General features: G+C 37.2%; 1 protein-coding gene across 13 annotated transcripts in view; it reads right to left on the reverse strand.

Annotated features, from left to right (window-relative positions):
* LOC113062168 (neuron navigator 3) overlaps positions 1 to 16,216 on the reverse strand; it is a 164,017-nt gene that overhangs the window by 82,802 nt on the left and 64,999 nt on the right. For all 13 annotated transcript variants that reach the window (XM_026231901.1, XM_026231844.1, XM_026231820.1 and 10 more), the window contains exons 2-4: positions 14,260 to 14,377; positions 13,609 to 13,661; positions 1,061 to 1,133 (exon numbers count right to left, since the gene is read on the reverse strand). In XM_026231901.1, the coding sequence (XP_026087686.1) occupies positions 1,061 to 1,133; positions 13,609 to 13,661; positions 14,260 to 14,377 (244 nt within the window). The remainder of the gene's footprint in view (positions 1 to 1,060; positions 1,134 to 13,608; positions 13,662 to 14,259; positions 14,378 to 16,216) is intronic.

Raw genomic sequence — 16,216 nt, forward strand, 5'->3', positions numbered from 1 at the left:
TAGCGAGCAATAGATTTAGTACAGCATTAATCTTTCATGTTTTCATGTTCATGTTTGCTCAAGTCCATTAAACAGTATTAACAGATACAGCGTTTGATTTTTAATAATGCATTAGTAAACATTGAAAGGGACATTAAAGTTCATTATATATATATATATATATAATGAACCATTAGTTAATTAATGTATAGTAGATAATGTTAACAAATGTAACTTTTTTATGTTACAGTAAAGTAAAAGTTATTTAAGGGGTACAAAACATAATTCATGGAATATTTTTATAATTGAATTTTAACTACTGCTATTATAATAATTATTGTTATTTATATAGTAGTCAACATTTTAAGTTGATCAAAAAAGTTCACAAAGTCTTGGTTCTACGTTTTAGAACAATTTTGATGAAAGGTTTTGATTCTCTTCAAATGCTGAGGACTCTACTTTAGTTTGGGAACCAATTCTCATGATTAACTAACTGCTATGACTTTTGCCTCAATGAACTCCTAACTTGCTGCTTAGTAATTAGTTAGTAAGGTAGTTATTAAGTTTAGGTATTGGGTAGGACTGAGGTATCTAAAATATAGTCAGCCAGAATAATGCATTAATATGTGTTTTATAAGTATTGATAATCAGCCAATATGGTAGTAATATTCATGCTAACAATCAACTAGTTAATAGTGAGAATTGGTCCCAAAACTAAAGTGTAACATTAATTTTATAGTTTAAATAATTTTGAAGCATCCTGTGGCCTCACAGTTTCTATTTTTTTTTTTTCTAGAAATTCTGGGGTCCCAAGATATGCCTTAAGCCCCTCCTTCTATTCAAATCTATGGGAGTTTTACCCATTTTATGATTTGGGATGCAAATTCCATTCTTTGATTAAAAATGCTAACTAACCTAACTATTCAGTTCTTTAAAAACTGTTCAAAGGCCATTCATGCTAATTATAAACAGTAATGACACTGATGTAAACAGCACCAATGATAAGAATAGCAGCTCTATTTGTGTATATGAAGGCATTTAGCAGTTGTTATCGAGTTTTAAGCAGACAGAAGGGTCTTACCTTCAACAGAGAGCCCTTGAACACTGACTCCTCTGGCCCCTAAGAAATTCAGACAAGCCTCCACATTCTCAATCTGAAAGACAAAAACAAAGAGATCAGCCATACAGCGAACCTGGCAGTGGATGGTTTTGGCAATGAGGATGTGACCGTGTAAGTGGGAGGTGGTGTCAGAGAAGTGGCTTTTGAACCTCACACACATTTCTGTCAGCATTCAGAGTTCAACAAAGTCTTTGATGCAGACTGCGGTGTTTTCTTCAGAGGGTCGCCTTCAGAAAAAGGGTATTTCAGCATGTCTGACAGCTCAACTGGTGGCTGACGCACGCATGTCGTCGTTGTGCGAGGACAAGTCTACGGCCTTATGCCCACAAAGGCTCTATTGTCGGGCGTCAGACAGTGTCATGACCCCTGACTAACCTTTGTGGGTCGGACCCAGAGTGTGACACTGAGACGGCAGTGTGTCACACCTACACACACGCTGACAGCCTGACCAGGCATGACGTTGTGGCCCAATCGAGGGTTGTAATAATACAGCACTTGACTGAAAGTGGGGTAATATCCTGGCGCCTGCACTCATGGGTGCACAAAAGGACTTTGGCCATGTGATACGCATGGTTCACATTTTTTGCATTAGTATAGGGCAGAATGCTGGAGAAGTTGTACAGTAAGGTCAGAGCTGGTCAATGGGCCAGACCGCACTATATTATTATGCGACAAGCGCAGTATTATGTGGAATGCATTGTGCTGTGTGACAGTTGACTCAGCTCGTACAGTATGAAACCCTGAAGGATTGCTATTGTGCACAGTTATTAATACTGTCTATAATACACTGTCTCACTCTAGCTACAATTTCCACTGTTTTAATGCTGTTTCAAAGAGTGTTTGTAAAGCCCCAGCGATCCCGTTTAGATGATTGTGAAATATTAATCGATGATATTCAGGTCACATTTTAGTTTGGAGGCCAATTCTCACAATTAACATCGACTTTTGCCTCAATAAACTCCTAATTTGCTGCTTAAAAATAGTAAGGTAGTTGTTAAGTTTAGATATGGGGTAGATTAAAGGATCTAAAATATGGTTATGAAGAATAATGCATTAATATGGGCTTTATAAACAGCTAATATGCTAGTACTATGCATGGTGATAAGCAACTAGTTAATAGAAATAATTGTTCCTAGAAATAAGGTGTTAGCAATTTTCATATTTAATATACACACACTGTTCAATTATATGTAACTGTATGCTTACTGTAATATTATAAGATTACATTTAGTGTTTTTTTCTTTCTTTTTTTTCTGGCCATTAACATTAATTCGTAACTCTTGTCATGCTGAAAAATTAATGCTAGCTTGTTGATTCTAATAAGTGTTTCATTAAGCATATTCATATTACATTCCAGCACACAGAGAAAAAAAATATCTGAATAAACTTTTTCATATAGTTGTTTTGATCAAAATATCAGATATTATTACATGGCAATATAAAAGTAGAGAGAAATAAAAGTACTTGAAGGTGACTGGAATACATTATTCTGATTGGTCAGTCACAGCTGTCTATGGTTATTGGTACATGTCATTTAGATTTTTTTTTTTTTTTTTTAACAAGGCAAAAATGTCTATGAGGACTCAAATAATGAAGTGTATATCCACAGTTCATACACTGACATTATTTACAAAAAACAACAACAACAAATAAAACTTTGCTGCAGTGCCGCTGTGAGGGATGGCCGGACTAAATTTAAGGTCATTCTCACAGCTGTCCTAGTGCAGAAGCAATTTACAATCTTCCACCAACTCCATCCATCCAGTATCCTCTGACCTCAGTGCCTCACAGCCTCCGACACTGAGCCAGAAAGATCCACACAGATCACACACAGTATTAACTCCCACACACACTCGCAAACACACAGGACGCTGAATGAATGAGCAATTGTTAATGCGATCCGTATCGACAGCATCTTGTTTCTTCTTACATCTGTCCCAACGGCAAGTAGCTGTTTTTCAGATGACACACACATCCCACACACAGCCACACACGCAAAGAGCCTAATGCACTTTAAACGTTTGATTATCTTCTCTCATAAACCTCTTTTAATAGCAACATGGTGCAGAACATGTGTGGTGCACCAGAGATGGGCTGTTTTTCATTGCAGTCTCATTAAGACGACGGCACCCACGCACATGGGTACCCGACAGCATGTCCCGACCAAAAACTGATTCAGACATTCTCAACGAAAATCAAACATTCTACTGTGGCTGAATGCTAAACGCTGGCCTGGCATTTTAACCGTATCATTTAACGCTTTTCTGGAGTGTTTATGATATATGATATCTGGTAATGTCCCAGCGACGGATTGAACATTTGTTGCCGACACTAAAAGTGTGAGCGGACGCTCTTGATTGACAGACATGTGCGAAAAGACGTACAAATGGGGTTTACGTTCTAAAAGCGAGGAGATCATCAAGTCTGGTGTCCGTTACGGATATAATCCCCTAAGTAAGGATGGAAATTCCATCCACGTTTTAATAGCGGTCCCATCAGCCCATCGTTCTGTTTATTTTTAGTCTGTCTCTCGGCCTACAGCGATGTACACAAACATAAACCGTGATTCTGTTCGCTAATGGCGAGCAGAGCTCTCGGCAGCTTTAGATGCCGAACCGCCGCTTGCCGAGCGGTTTTTCAAACCATGTGGGATTTTAACAACTCTCCGGGAAAGTCAGATCATCTGTTTTTCCGACATAAACTGACATTTTCCAGCACCAGATATGTCATTAAACGAAATTAGGGAGGGGAATGTTTTTGATGAGGTATATTTTCACAAAATAAAATCGAGAAATTTATAAGCGATCAGTTTTCAGGGCTGACATGGATGCAAAACGGATGGAAAATTACTACAAGTCGGCTTACGTCCCTTACTTGAAATGACAACGACGAGCCGTTTAATTTTACTGCCGCTACGAGAGGCAAACATCATAAATCTGATCGTGTTTAATCTATACAACACACTTATCAGAGCGAGGCTTTAATGTAGAGTAAATGTTTGCACTTGGGTCCGGCTGTGCAGATCCAGATGCTGAGGGGCCCAGCTAGTTGCGCAGGGACTAGCTCCAAGCGTATCGGATAACCGTAGGGTGAGTGCTGGCTTTGGAAAGTGTTGCTGCTCCAACACTACCAGGAAATACAAATGGTCTCAAGCCTCAATTATATGGCTTTCACTTAAAAACCACTCAAAGCCAAGAGAACAGATAAATGCTGTGTTTTCTCCAGCACTTTTGGTTTTACAGAGAAACAGCTGCAGTCGTTTTGCTCATTTCATTTCCTCTGATCATAGTGACCACATGCATATGAATTTGATGAGCTATCCATAAGAACATAGCAAAAACATGGATATTTTTTTTAAATATTAATAAGTACATTGTGCAAATCATGTACATACATGAAATCATCCATACAAACATTTAGGAAAACAGGAAAAAACTTTAAAAGTAAAAAGTAGTCCCACCTACTCCTACGTAATTTAATCAAACAGTTATTTATTTATTTACTTACTTACTATAAAGTAGGGATGCACCATTACTACTTTTTTCTGGAGGAGACTGATGCCGATACTTTCATTTCTGGTACTCTGCGATACACATACCGATATCGGTATTATTACCAATATTTTCACAGTACTTTTCAATTTTACAAATAATTGGTACAGAGACAAAATAATAATAATAATAATAAGAAGAAGAAGAAGAAGAAGAAGAAGAAGCTCCATTGTAGCACCTCAATACTGTAAACACAAAACATTTTCCTAAAATAATGCATAGAACCACTCATTATATATTATACAAGTACGTGCACACTATTTTGGTGATGTAATTTGCATCACGCACACTGTAAACAGACCGTCGCGTATGAATAAAAAACATAATTTTAAAGCAAGCTAAACATTCGCAGTGTGCACACGTTTGCATTGGTTCAGAATGAGAGAGAAACTTATAGCCTAGTGCATTTTCACACAGTCTGCTAGTTTCACTTTTGCTTTAATCGTGTATGCTTGACATTTAAAATAAATGTTGTTTTTAGTAAATGTCCCTATAATTTTTTTTTTGTTTTATATTTAAGATTAAGTTTTAATCCAAATGCATGCGCTAATGGAGCAAACAGCAATCAAGATCATGCAACAGAAGTGCATGCTCTCTGACTCTCTCTCTCTCTCTCTCTCTCTCTCTCTCTCCTTACCGTCAAATAACTTTAGTAACGTGCACTGTTTTGCTTGCTTGCTTTTGACATATCCGACTGAATTACAAACTTTCCAGTGATGTCTGTAAAATATTAACTCGTCAAGCTTGTGTATCTGTGTAGCCGCATGCTCAATCCACTCACCGTGCTCTGCTTATCAGCCCTTGCACGTCCGCTATACTGGGGTTAATATTGAATGTTTAGCATTATATTAATTACTTACATGTACTTTATAGACATCCTTAGTCTGTAATAACTCCATTCTACTCTCTGTTGATTTGTTGTCTGTGTCTCTTTTTCTGGGCAGTATTGGCTTTTGGTATCGGGGCATTTTTACAATACAAATACAGGAGCGCAGTATTGGGCCCGATACCTATTATAAAGTGTGCTACTGAATGGCTAAAAGGGATTATTAGAATTAAAAGTACACTATAATACAAGTCAAAATAAAAATGTCGCACTTTGCTCATCCCGGACTTCTGTGCTAAATTAATTATAACTTTTCTTAATGGTTTTAATTCACAGATGCAACTAATAAAACCACATAAAATAATTTCTGCACTAATAGTATTACAGTAATGCTTGGCAGGTCTCTTTGTTAGAGCGACCTCAGTGCCAACTTTAGCAAGCCATTCTATGTGCCCAGTGGGCACCGAGACAAACAACCGTAGCTGAGCCATTATGATGCCAGCCAATGACGACAGCCATTGAATTCCTGTTACCTCCTCCGTTTAATTAGCAACTAAATGGATCAGGCTGCAGCACTGCCCTGCACAAGACTGGTGGAGGTACAGTAGAGCACCAACGGATGGTCTGCCTGCAACATGTGCTTTGAAGTGTCTGCTTTCTCAAAGCATCTGACAATGCCAAGATTCCATATTGCAGATCCACCATTTAGGACAAGGTAAAATGGCTGCAATTTTTAAGAAAGCACTTATGCTGTTCCAAACCCATATTATTTTCTTACTTGGAACTTCAAAAAAGACTCAAAAGCACCACAGAGTATCATAAAAGTGGTATATGTGCAGTGTATTCCAAGTATATGTTGAATACAAAGATTTGACTCAAAGAATCTGATTCTTTTATTCTTTTGTGTTGACACACAACTAGAGAAAATGTCAAGATGTATGGTAATTAATGACTTGCAATATAACACACGTTTAGAATACTTTTGTATGCTTTTCTTTTATCTCAAAAGCTTCAATTCACTTTCTTTGTAAATGCATATATTGGAGTGACCAGCAAAGTCTCAAATTTTCTCCTTTTTGTGTCCAACGTAAGAAAAAAGGTCAAACACGTTTGGAACCAGTAAATGTTGACAATTTTCATTTTGGAGTATTCTTTCCTTTCAAGGCCACCATCTCATAAATGAGGCTTGCGGATCTTTGAGTAATGTTTTGGGTGACGGATTTGCTCTCTTAGTCACGTCACACATCTAGCTCTTCCATATTACCATCTGAAACCAAAAGCTTTTGCTGTGGTTCTCCTTGTCACTGTCTGTTTTACGGTTTGATCTTTGTAGATTTCTTAAAAGAGTCAGAGTTGCTCTGGGATTTAACAGGCTCACTTCTTTAGTTTTCTCTGTGTTGTATTATTAAGCTTCCTATTGTTGCAGAGCAGAATTTGAATGAACCACAGAAAAGCATTCAAGTGAGATGTAATCAGAGGCTTTGACGTTCTGATTTTCACTCTGGGAGACTGGATATTTGGAGCTCTATTAAAATATCTGTCAAATATGTTTGTCGACGATACAGTGAAGTAACAATTCCTTCGTTCGTCCGACTGTAAAAATGTCTTCGAAGACATGATTACAACAGAGCATGGAAATTAGATTTTGAAAGTGTGTCAAACATGTCTGAGGAAGGAAAAAGACACCGCCAACCTCAAAAGTTAATTTCTAAGAGGACTGAAATCCAGACAAAAGTAAAGAGGTGGAAGACCCATCAATCCAAAAACAGATCCTCCCACAGCAGAGGTCAAAGCACAATCACAGTCCAGTGAGAGTAAATATATCTGACAGGAAACAATCAGAACTATTTCTCTTATGTCTACAAGCCCAGGTGGAAAGATCACCGCTAATGTCAAATGCTGCACGTCACAGATCAAATGTGAACGTCATGTGTCACTATGGGGTGTTAAACACACGCAATGTCAAGGTGAGAAATATCTTGGTCAATACCATACTGCTCATCCCCTCTGAGAGAGCTATGCAGAGAAAGAATGAAAGAAAAATTAACCAAGTTACTGATATTTAAGCTGACCACCACCTGCAAGACCAAAAAGTGTCACAGTAGAAGAGGGAAAACAGGGATAAAAGTCTGTTAAAAAAAAGTGTGTGCTTAATTATTAAATGTAATGTGTTCTATTTAAAGAGCACTTGTTAATAACTTACTAAAAATCGAACTCAAACAAGTCCAAAAATACATCCTTTCAATGATCTCACTAAACAACCATACGAAATCAGTCATGTTTCACGGAGAACTTACTCACTAACCAATGTAACTGATTAATCACCAAAAGCCATTTCTTTCGATGAACTACCTCATTAACTAACTAAATGAATTCGATAAAGTTCCAAAGTTTATTCTCTTCAGGAACAGGCTAAATAACCAGACCAACTCAGTTATGACCCATCGTCATGCTTAACTCATTATGCAAACTAACTATATCAACACCAAAAAGCCAGTCCTTTTGATGAACTCACTTAACAACAAACCAGACTAACTCAATAAAGTTCCAAAGTTTATTCTCTTCAGGAACAGGCTAAATAACCAGACCAACTCAGTAATGACCCATTTAAACTAACTAAATCAACACCAAAAAGCCAATCCTTTTGATGAACTAACTTAACAACAAACCAGACTAACTCAATAAAGTTCCAAAGCTCATTCTCGAAAACTTAATCACTGACCAAATCTAATAACTTAATCATGGCCATCCTGAACCAACATGTTAACTAACCAAACAAGCTCAATAAAGAACCAAAGTCCATCAGTTAAGTGCTTCATTGATCGTGACATCATGTGGAGCAGCCAGCTGATATATACAGTAAACCAGCTGAGAATCCTGTGCTCTCTAGCCAACAGTTGGGTGGAATGCTGTATAAATCACATGAAGGTGAATGCGGTATGCCATCAGAGGGATATGCTGATCTCTGTAGACGAGGCAAGGAGTGTATCTCTCAGCTGTCAGGCTGTACGCTGCTAACAGATGGAGCCCAGATGATGCAGCCACTTTACAAGCCCTAACACACGTAACTGCACCAGTCCTCCCACACGACCTGGAGAGGTAGCCAATCGGTCAGCATCTCTTGATGGCCACAAACTCAAACCTGCAGAAGACACTGGCAGCAACTCATATGTACTGTATATAAAAAGACGTGACGTTACAAGAGTTAGAGTTTACAATACCGAGGTTTATGTGGTGCATTCTGGGAAGGGCGGTCCAATTACGGTATTTGCTTACACATCTGTAGACTTTTGAAGTGCTATGTGGTTTATTAATGAAAGTTTTAATGACATAGATTAGTATTCTGACGTTTTGTTTGGAGTCGAATGGTTTGAATTTCTTTCGGTCTTTTTCCGAGCTGGAGGGTGTCTGATTGTGTTTAAAGGCACTCTCTGCATGCTCAGTTCCTGCGGTTTCCAGTTTTAGGGATGAGACAACACCGCCAGACCGAATTTGTCTTAACAATGCTTGATGAGAGAGGAAAGAGGTGCAAACAGGGATTTGATGAAGCTGCCATCAGCCACAAATCAACCACTAAGAAACCAAGAGACTCCTCAGTGACATCTTAATGTTAATACTAAATGAGAATACAAACTGCATATTAAATCGACCAATTGTCTGTGTAATGCAGACTAACCATGTTCCATACACAATGATGTTCAATACAGATTAAATTTTAGCGCTGAACACTAAATACATACTTCCAGGTCGTACATAGACTATTATATCTGTGTCGTCTTTTCTCCCTCTTTCACCTTGGATCAAGATAGAGACCCACCCGCCGTTTGTTTCATTGTTAAAATAAATACTATTTGGCTGGCTACTGAAGCAGATAACATGGCTAACTAACCAGCTAATGACAACTAGTTTCCTCCCTCACGTTACTTCACAGAGTTGGGAATATCAGAATGCAGTACTACGTTTCTGCGATTTAGTACAATAATTAAATTTAGCTGGTATCATGCCTATACTTTTACACTTCCTGCCATTGTTTACATCTGTTCAAAATCACGACGTTTAAAAAACAAACAAACTGCTGGCTCTCAGGTGTCTTTGCTACTGTTTGAGTGTTGTACAAAAAGACACCTTGTGTGTGTGTGTGTAACACGCACGCTTTCACTTTCCTCCAAACTTGATCCAGGAAATGTGAACATTCCTGCATCATAACTTGGATCGAAAAATGAATGTGTAGAAAGTGAGCATGGGTAACACTTATAATATACAAGTGATGAGTAGATTAGGGGATGCAGAGTGTTATAAATGACTTGTGTACGTATACAAAAAATTTGTAACAGGTAAGAAAGATCTACAAATGATATGTAACACATTTACAAGTGATGAATAGTTTACACTTTAGATTAGGGGATGCAGAAAGCTTTGTAAATTATTTATCCATGTGTTTACACATAATCTATAACAGGCGTTGAACACTTTGTAGTGTTTACTAAGTACTGACTGGTGAGGGTATAGACAGCTGTCTTCTCTGACAAACATGGAGTCTTTAACTCTGTGCACCTGATCAGTGGAAGGTTAAAGTGGTTGAGAGGTTCACTTCATCACTAGATCCACACACTCCACACAGAACACAAGTCTGTGCTGATGAGTGTAAGGATTTAACACAAGCTACTGGAATCACCTGACTAAGGCATTTATAAATGTTTATCCACTTCAAAACAAATGAGTTACTCTTCTTAAAAATAGTGCTTTAGCATACCTGCATGTTTGTGCTTTTGAACACCAGCTAACATATTTGCCAATAAATCATATACTGATCATTTAATAATGATTTGTTCATCATTTGTTTATGAATAAAAATTGTCTATTGAGATAATTATACAAAACAATTTTGACATAAATACTTAAATGATTTATAAGTGATAAATAATGTATCAACTAATAACTTATAAACCATCTACTAATGATCAGTTTGGTTTATTTCATGATTTCAACTTTTTTTAAGATAACTTTTTTGTAACACATTTGTAAATCATTAGCATTCCACTCATTAATCATTTATGAACATATAGTCATGTTTTGTAAATGATTAACCAATAATATATAAGTGACTTATAACTGAATTAATAAATCATAACTGTTAAATCGTAAATCATTACTTAGTAATCATTCATGAAAGTTTAGTCATGTTTTGCAAATGATCAGTTGATAATTAACTAATAATTTATAAATAACTTATAACAGAACATTATTATTAAGTGTTACCTTTTTCTTTTCTTTTTTTTTTTTTTTACAGAAATTGTTTCGATTATGTCTTTGATTATTGAGCTGCAGGTTAAAGCTCACTGAAGTAACTGCATTTTTTCTACAGAAAATAATTTATGTTCTGATTATTGTTGAGATGTAAAATTATTATTATAATTTTTTTCTAAGGTTATCATACTGTCAGAATCTCATACCGACCCATGCCTACTCAGAGACATCGCAATCCCTGGATCTGCTAATCAAGGCAGGCTTATGGGATATGCTCATGTCAAGGGGAGCTCCCATTCTGATACATAACTTTCAGAAATAGCCATCTCTCACTGACTAGTCCATGAATGGCAGCAAGGGCTCATTTGGTGGACCAAAATGTTCAGAATTCCAGACTAGTCAGAATACCAGCCTTGGGATCTTAGCCATTGCTTTTGGGAAAAGTGGGTCTCACCTTTTTAGCTTCTGGTGCAGCTGCGGTTCAAAAGACAAACATTTCCATAAGGGTCAGTAAATGAACAGCATGTAGGCAGCGATTTATCTGCCTCTCTTCATGCCAATTTAATTAACCCCCAAGAGACCAATCAGATCAATGAGAGAGAGTTTATTACGCATGTAATTTAGCAACCATTTTCACTGCCTGGGAAAGCACCCAACAGTACACTCATTTAACTGAGTCACTTTTAACAGGTGCTTTTAATGGACGTGAGCAAGCATATTTTACTAAGTTGTAATTTTTAATTGGTTCATAGCTAAAAAGGCATGGACGGCTATCTAATCCTTATTGATTAGGAATTTCCTTTCTGAAGAATAGTTATAATTGATCATTCCACAATGGCAGATTGCATACTCCCTGAGCAATGAGGCTTGACATGATTTACTGTTTAATATTAACTGCCACACAGTAACAAATACAGGAAAAGGGGCACAATAGATTAGCTTCCTGACTTATTCCTGAACATGTTAACCAGACTGTGGCCAGGATATTTCTTATCCTCTCATTTAACACACATAAATGACCCCATCCTACATAACACCCTCCAGAAAAGACCGGCTTAACCAAGCATGAATTCTAATTAAAATGCTGGTTAAACAGGATGATTTTTCTGATTAAGCTTGGTTATGGGAGGTGGAGCTGGTTAAAGGACTAGTTCCAAACTACTATGGTAAAAAAAAAAAAAAAAAAAAAAAAAAAAAAAAAAAATATGTGTGTATATATATATATATATATATATATATATATATATATATATATATATATATATAATTCTGTAGGAGTCACGAAAATGTTCAACTGTTTTTGTCCATTCAGATCAATTCAATTAGGTCAACTGGCTCACTTTGTATACATGTGTCCCACCAATTTTGTATATATATGCGTTCCACCAACAATGTTATGTAACACTTTATTTTAGGGTCTCTTAACAAGTTGCTTATTAGCATGAATATTACTGGAATATTAGCAATTTATTAGTAGTAATTAAGCACACATTAATGCCTTATTCCACATGACCACATGATTCTACATCCCTAATCCTACCCATAACTAAACTTAACTTACTACCTATTAATAAGCAGCAAATTAGGAGGGAAAAGTCGTAGTTAATAGTGGATAAGTGTTCCCTATTCTAAAGTGTTACCCAATGGGACCAATGTGTCAGCATATTCACTTTCACTGCATGGATAAAGAAAAAAAAAATTGGCTGAACTATTCCTACAATCTATTTAAGAACCCTGTATACCAGCATCCTATCCATCAACAAAACTTGCTGTTTTTACACAATACCTGTTACTATCCATCAAATACTGGCAAATACCTCAGCAATCACAGAGAAGTCCCTCCATTAATCTGCAACGACATGCTGATGTTTTGGTCGTGAAGCTTGGCTGTGATACAGTGTGTGTAGGTCAAATTCCTCCATAACCTCAACTTCCCGTAAATTGTTTCTCATAAACAGACGCGCTTCCTCAGTGTAAAACCTCTACATACGTGTACACACTCATGCTGGCAGCAGGTGCAAGATCAATGGGCACTGAATGGAACAATGAAGCCTCCTACGCCTTCCCCAAAACACTCTCACACACAAACCACAGTTAGCCTTGATTGTAAGCTTTTACTGGGGTCTTTGTGCTCTCCTAAACTGACAAGCATTGCTACATGGGAGTTATTAGTAGAAGCCCACAGCAACTATCCCAAGATTCTCTGCTGTATTCATTGACATGCAGAGAGCTACAGCCTAGGACTCGGCCAGGCCATTCTATTGCAGAAAAGACCTGTGGGGCCACTAAAGCCTTTACTTTAATACAGCTTAGCAAGAGTTCAATCACTGTAATGTGCTACAGTAGAAACAAAACATAAGCATATAAGATCTTATCTACACAGATGATCTTTATTTTGCAGAATCATCAAAAACATCATGATTTGGCAGGCCAGAAGAAACTAAATAATAATATGTTTTCTTAATTTTCTGACAGGTGCAATTTTACAGTTTTTTTTCTAAATGACACAGTAACGTGCTGTTTATTGTAAATATGCTATAAAAATAACACTATTATACTGTTGTGACATTAACAAAGAATAAATGAATTTTTTTGTGCATGAAATCTGGACACTTGTTTCCTTCACTATTAGTTTTTAGTTACATTTAATAATTTTAATTTATAAGCAGACACAATTTTGTGTCAAAATTACAGCATTTTCTCTTCTTGACCAAAATATTTTTATCTATAAGAATGATCTATAGCTGTTAAATGTTAACAAATAAAAACAAAGTTAATATGCCAGGGAAAAACAATCAAATATAGACAAGAAACAATAATGGCGAGAACAGGCATCATGTTGTTAATGTATTACATTATAACTAAAGAAAAAAAAGGACACTTACCATTTGAGAGTGACTCTTGGGGCAGCTGTTGATATCTTCTACTTTCTCATTAGCTGCAACAGATATATTGCTGGGTTAAACCTCTGCAGAACCACAACCTCTGGCCTTTCCATCCACAGGTTACTGTCATGAGGCAAGAAAGTTTGCCTTTGCAGTTTGTGAGAGCTTGTGATTGAATGAGCATGTGTATGTTTGCAGTGTGGGAGAAAACGCTGAGAAAATGAACGGCTGTTAATTCATCAGCTGTTGGTTGCGAGTTTGTGACATAAAATCTGCCATTGTATGCTAGCGGTTCATAATAAAGTTTCAGGACAGCCCAGAGGAGGGAAAAATTGGGATGGGGAAAAGAAAAAAGGAAAAAGAAAAGAGACAGACTGACACACATGCACACAACGCACACCACTCTGGGCTCTCTAAAGTGAACACATGGGAGACACATGCTTTAATAGTGCTGAAATAGCATTCAATTCTCATGTTGCAGATTTTCTACGGCTTCTAATCCAGTTTAAAGTGAACAGAATAATTTAAGCTGAATCGGAGTAAGTAGTTAGGTTTTACACAAATAATTGTATCACTCAAATGAGCTGTAAAGATTTATTAGCCTGCACTGTGTGTGTGTGTGTGTGTGTGTGTGTGCGCTTGTATCCTTACCTATTATCTGGATGATTTCTGCCAGCAGAACTCCATCGGGTATGTCCTGAGTCAGGTCCTTAATAAGCCTCGGACAGCCGGACTTTGCCAAATAATGGTTCGCCCAATCAGTGTAGATCTATAGGGAATATGAGGGAAAAATTCTGATGAGGAACAGAAGATGGATGAACAACAACGAAAAAAAAACAACATCTAAACAGACAATATAGATTAATGAAAACTTGTCAAAGAGGACCTGGGCAGATAAAATGCTTCTGTGGTTTGATTGACAGAAGATTGAGTCATGTTGACCAGAACCATTAGGAAAACAAAAACTATTAGAGTAATAGAAAAACATAGCAGCCGACTTGAGCATAAGGACAATTTGATCAAAACTATCCCTCAAAATGCCTTAACAGATTACCTGGATTTTCTAATAATTTTCTTACATGACATTGTGATGCCACTGATCCATTTAATAACTTACAACAAGTTACAACAAATTAACTTTTCCAAAGGCGAATTCCTCTCTAAAGGATGTTGTCATTGCACATTAAGCTTTTAAACCATTTAAATTAAGTCCTTTAAATTAAGTCCTTGCGCAGCAAGTTTTTATAAAACTCTTTCAGAGCAATACCAGAAGTGCAACAGCAACAATGTTGAAACAGCATGCAGGGAACACTAAATTAAGAAAGGCCTTATTTATTCCTTAATATACTGGGTTTGTATGAACAAATGCAACCCCCCCTGGTGACTCAGTAATATGTCTAAAAGATTCCTTGGATAGGTGTTCCTCAGGGGTCTGTTCTAGGGCCCCTTAAAAACTCATGTCACAAATCTTAGAGCTCTGCTCTTTCATTGTGAAACGGTTTTCCATTTCCTACTTAGGCGAAAGCACCCCAGTGGCAAGGGACACTCATGTGAGATCACATCCTCTCACTAACTGAATTGTCTGTATGGGTCTTTTGTCTGTATTGTTTCAAATCATTGTGTGAATTATACAAAAACTACTGGGAGATTCAGCTTTTTCAGCTCATCCAGACAGCATGCATTTTACTTTTTCTGTTTTGTCAAAGTACCAGCCGATTTTGATCCTGACAGAAAATGATCAACCATCCTATTGTTGCTATAGTAAAAACTTTTGTTCTGGCTTCTTTTAGACAGATTCTGCCATAATTAGGGTGAAGAGACCTCCCCAAACTCCCATAATCTGCACCCTGCATAATGATAAAGTTATGAATGACATACTAAAATGTATTTAAAGTGGTCAATTCAATTTAAACCCACATATTCAGTAAAATTTCAAAGGATGTTTATTTTAGACCATATTATTATGCCTCATAATACATATATATATATATCAGCATATCAGCCATTCTGTCTCACCACCTCAAACACAGTGACCAATTAAACACATCTATGTCTTCGCCAGACAAAAGAAAGCATTCCGCTCAAAGATGCCACAGTTAAAAGGTTTCGTCTGTTGTGGTTTCAGCATATGATGAGGAGTCATTAACAAGAGCAGGGTGATGAAGAGCTCTTTAGTCATCCTCCCACTTAAACTCAACATAATACAAAAGAAAGCCAATAAAGGCCTCTGCTCACCACTCCAAACCACTGTCACCTCCAAAATTAAACAAACTGTCACACTACCACACATGCCAACACCTCCAGTCATGGCAGAGAAAACAGCAAAGAATTTACACATTTTCACATCTAGAAAACCAGGTGAATTCAGCTCTGGTTTGGCTATGGATGGCATATATGCTTTGGTTCACCCTGCAGCCCAGGATGTAGAAGGAATTTGTATTTCTGAGTTAGTGAGGTAAACTTATGCAGTGGTTGAAAGGTCAGAAAAAGAAGTGGAGTATAAGACAGTGATTCTCTGCAGCCCAACCTTGTTCCCCTTTTCCCTGCCTGACGGAGGACTGAGAGAATTAGGGGCGCTGCAGTGCCACAGTAGTTCATGCGCTCAACG

This window comes from Carassius auratus, chromosome 4 (assembly GCF_003368295.1).
Source record: "Carassius auratus strain Wakin chromosome 4, ASM336829v1, whole genome shotgun sequence".
NCBI lineage: Eukaryota > Metazoa > Chordata > Actinopteri > Cypriniformes > Cyprinidae > Carassius > Carassius auratus.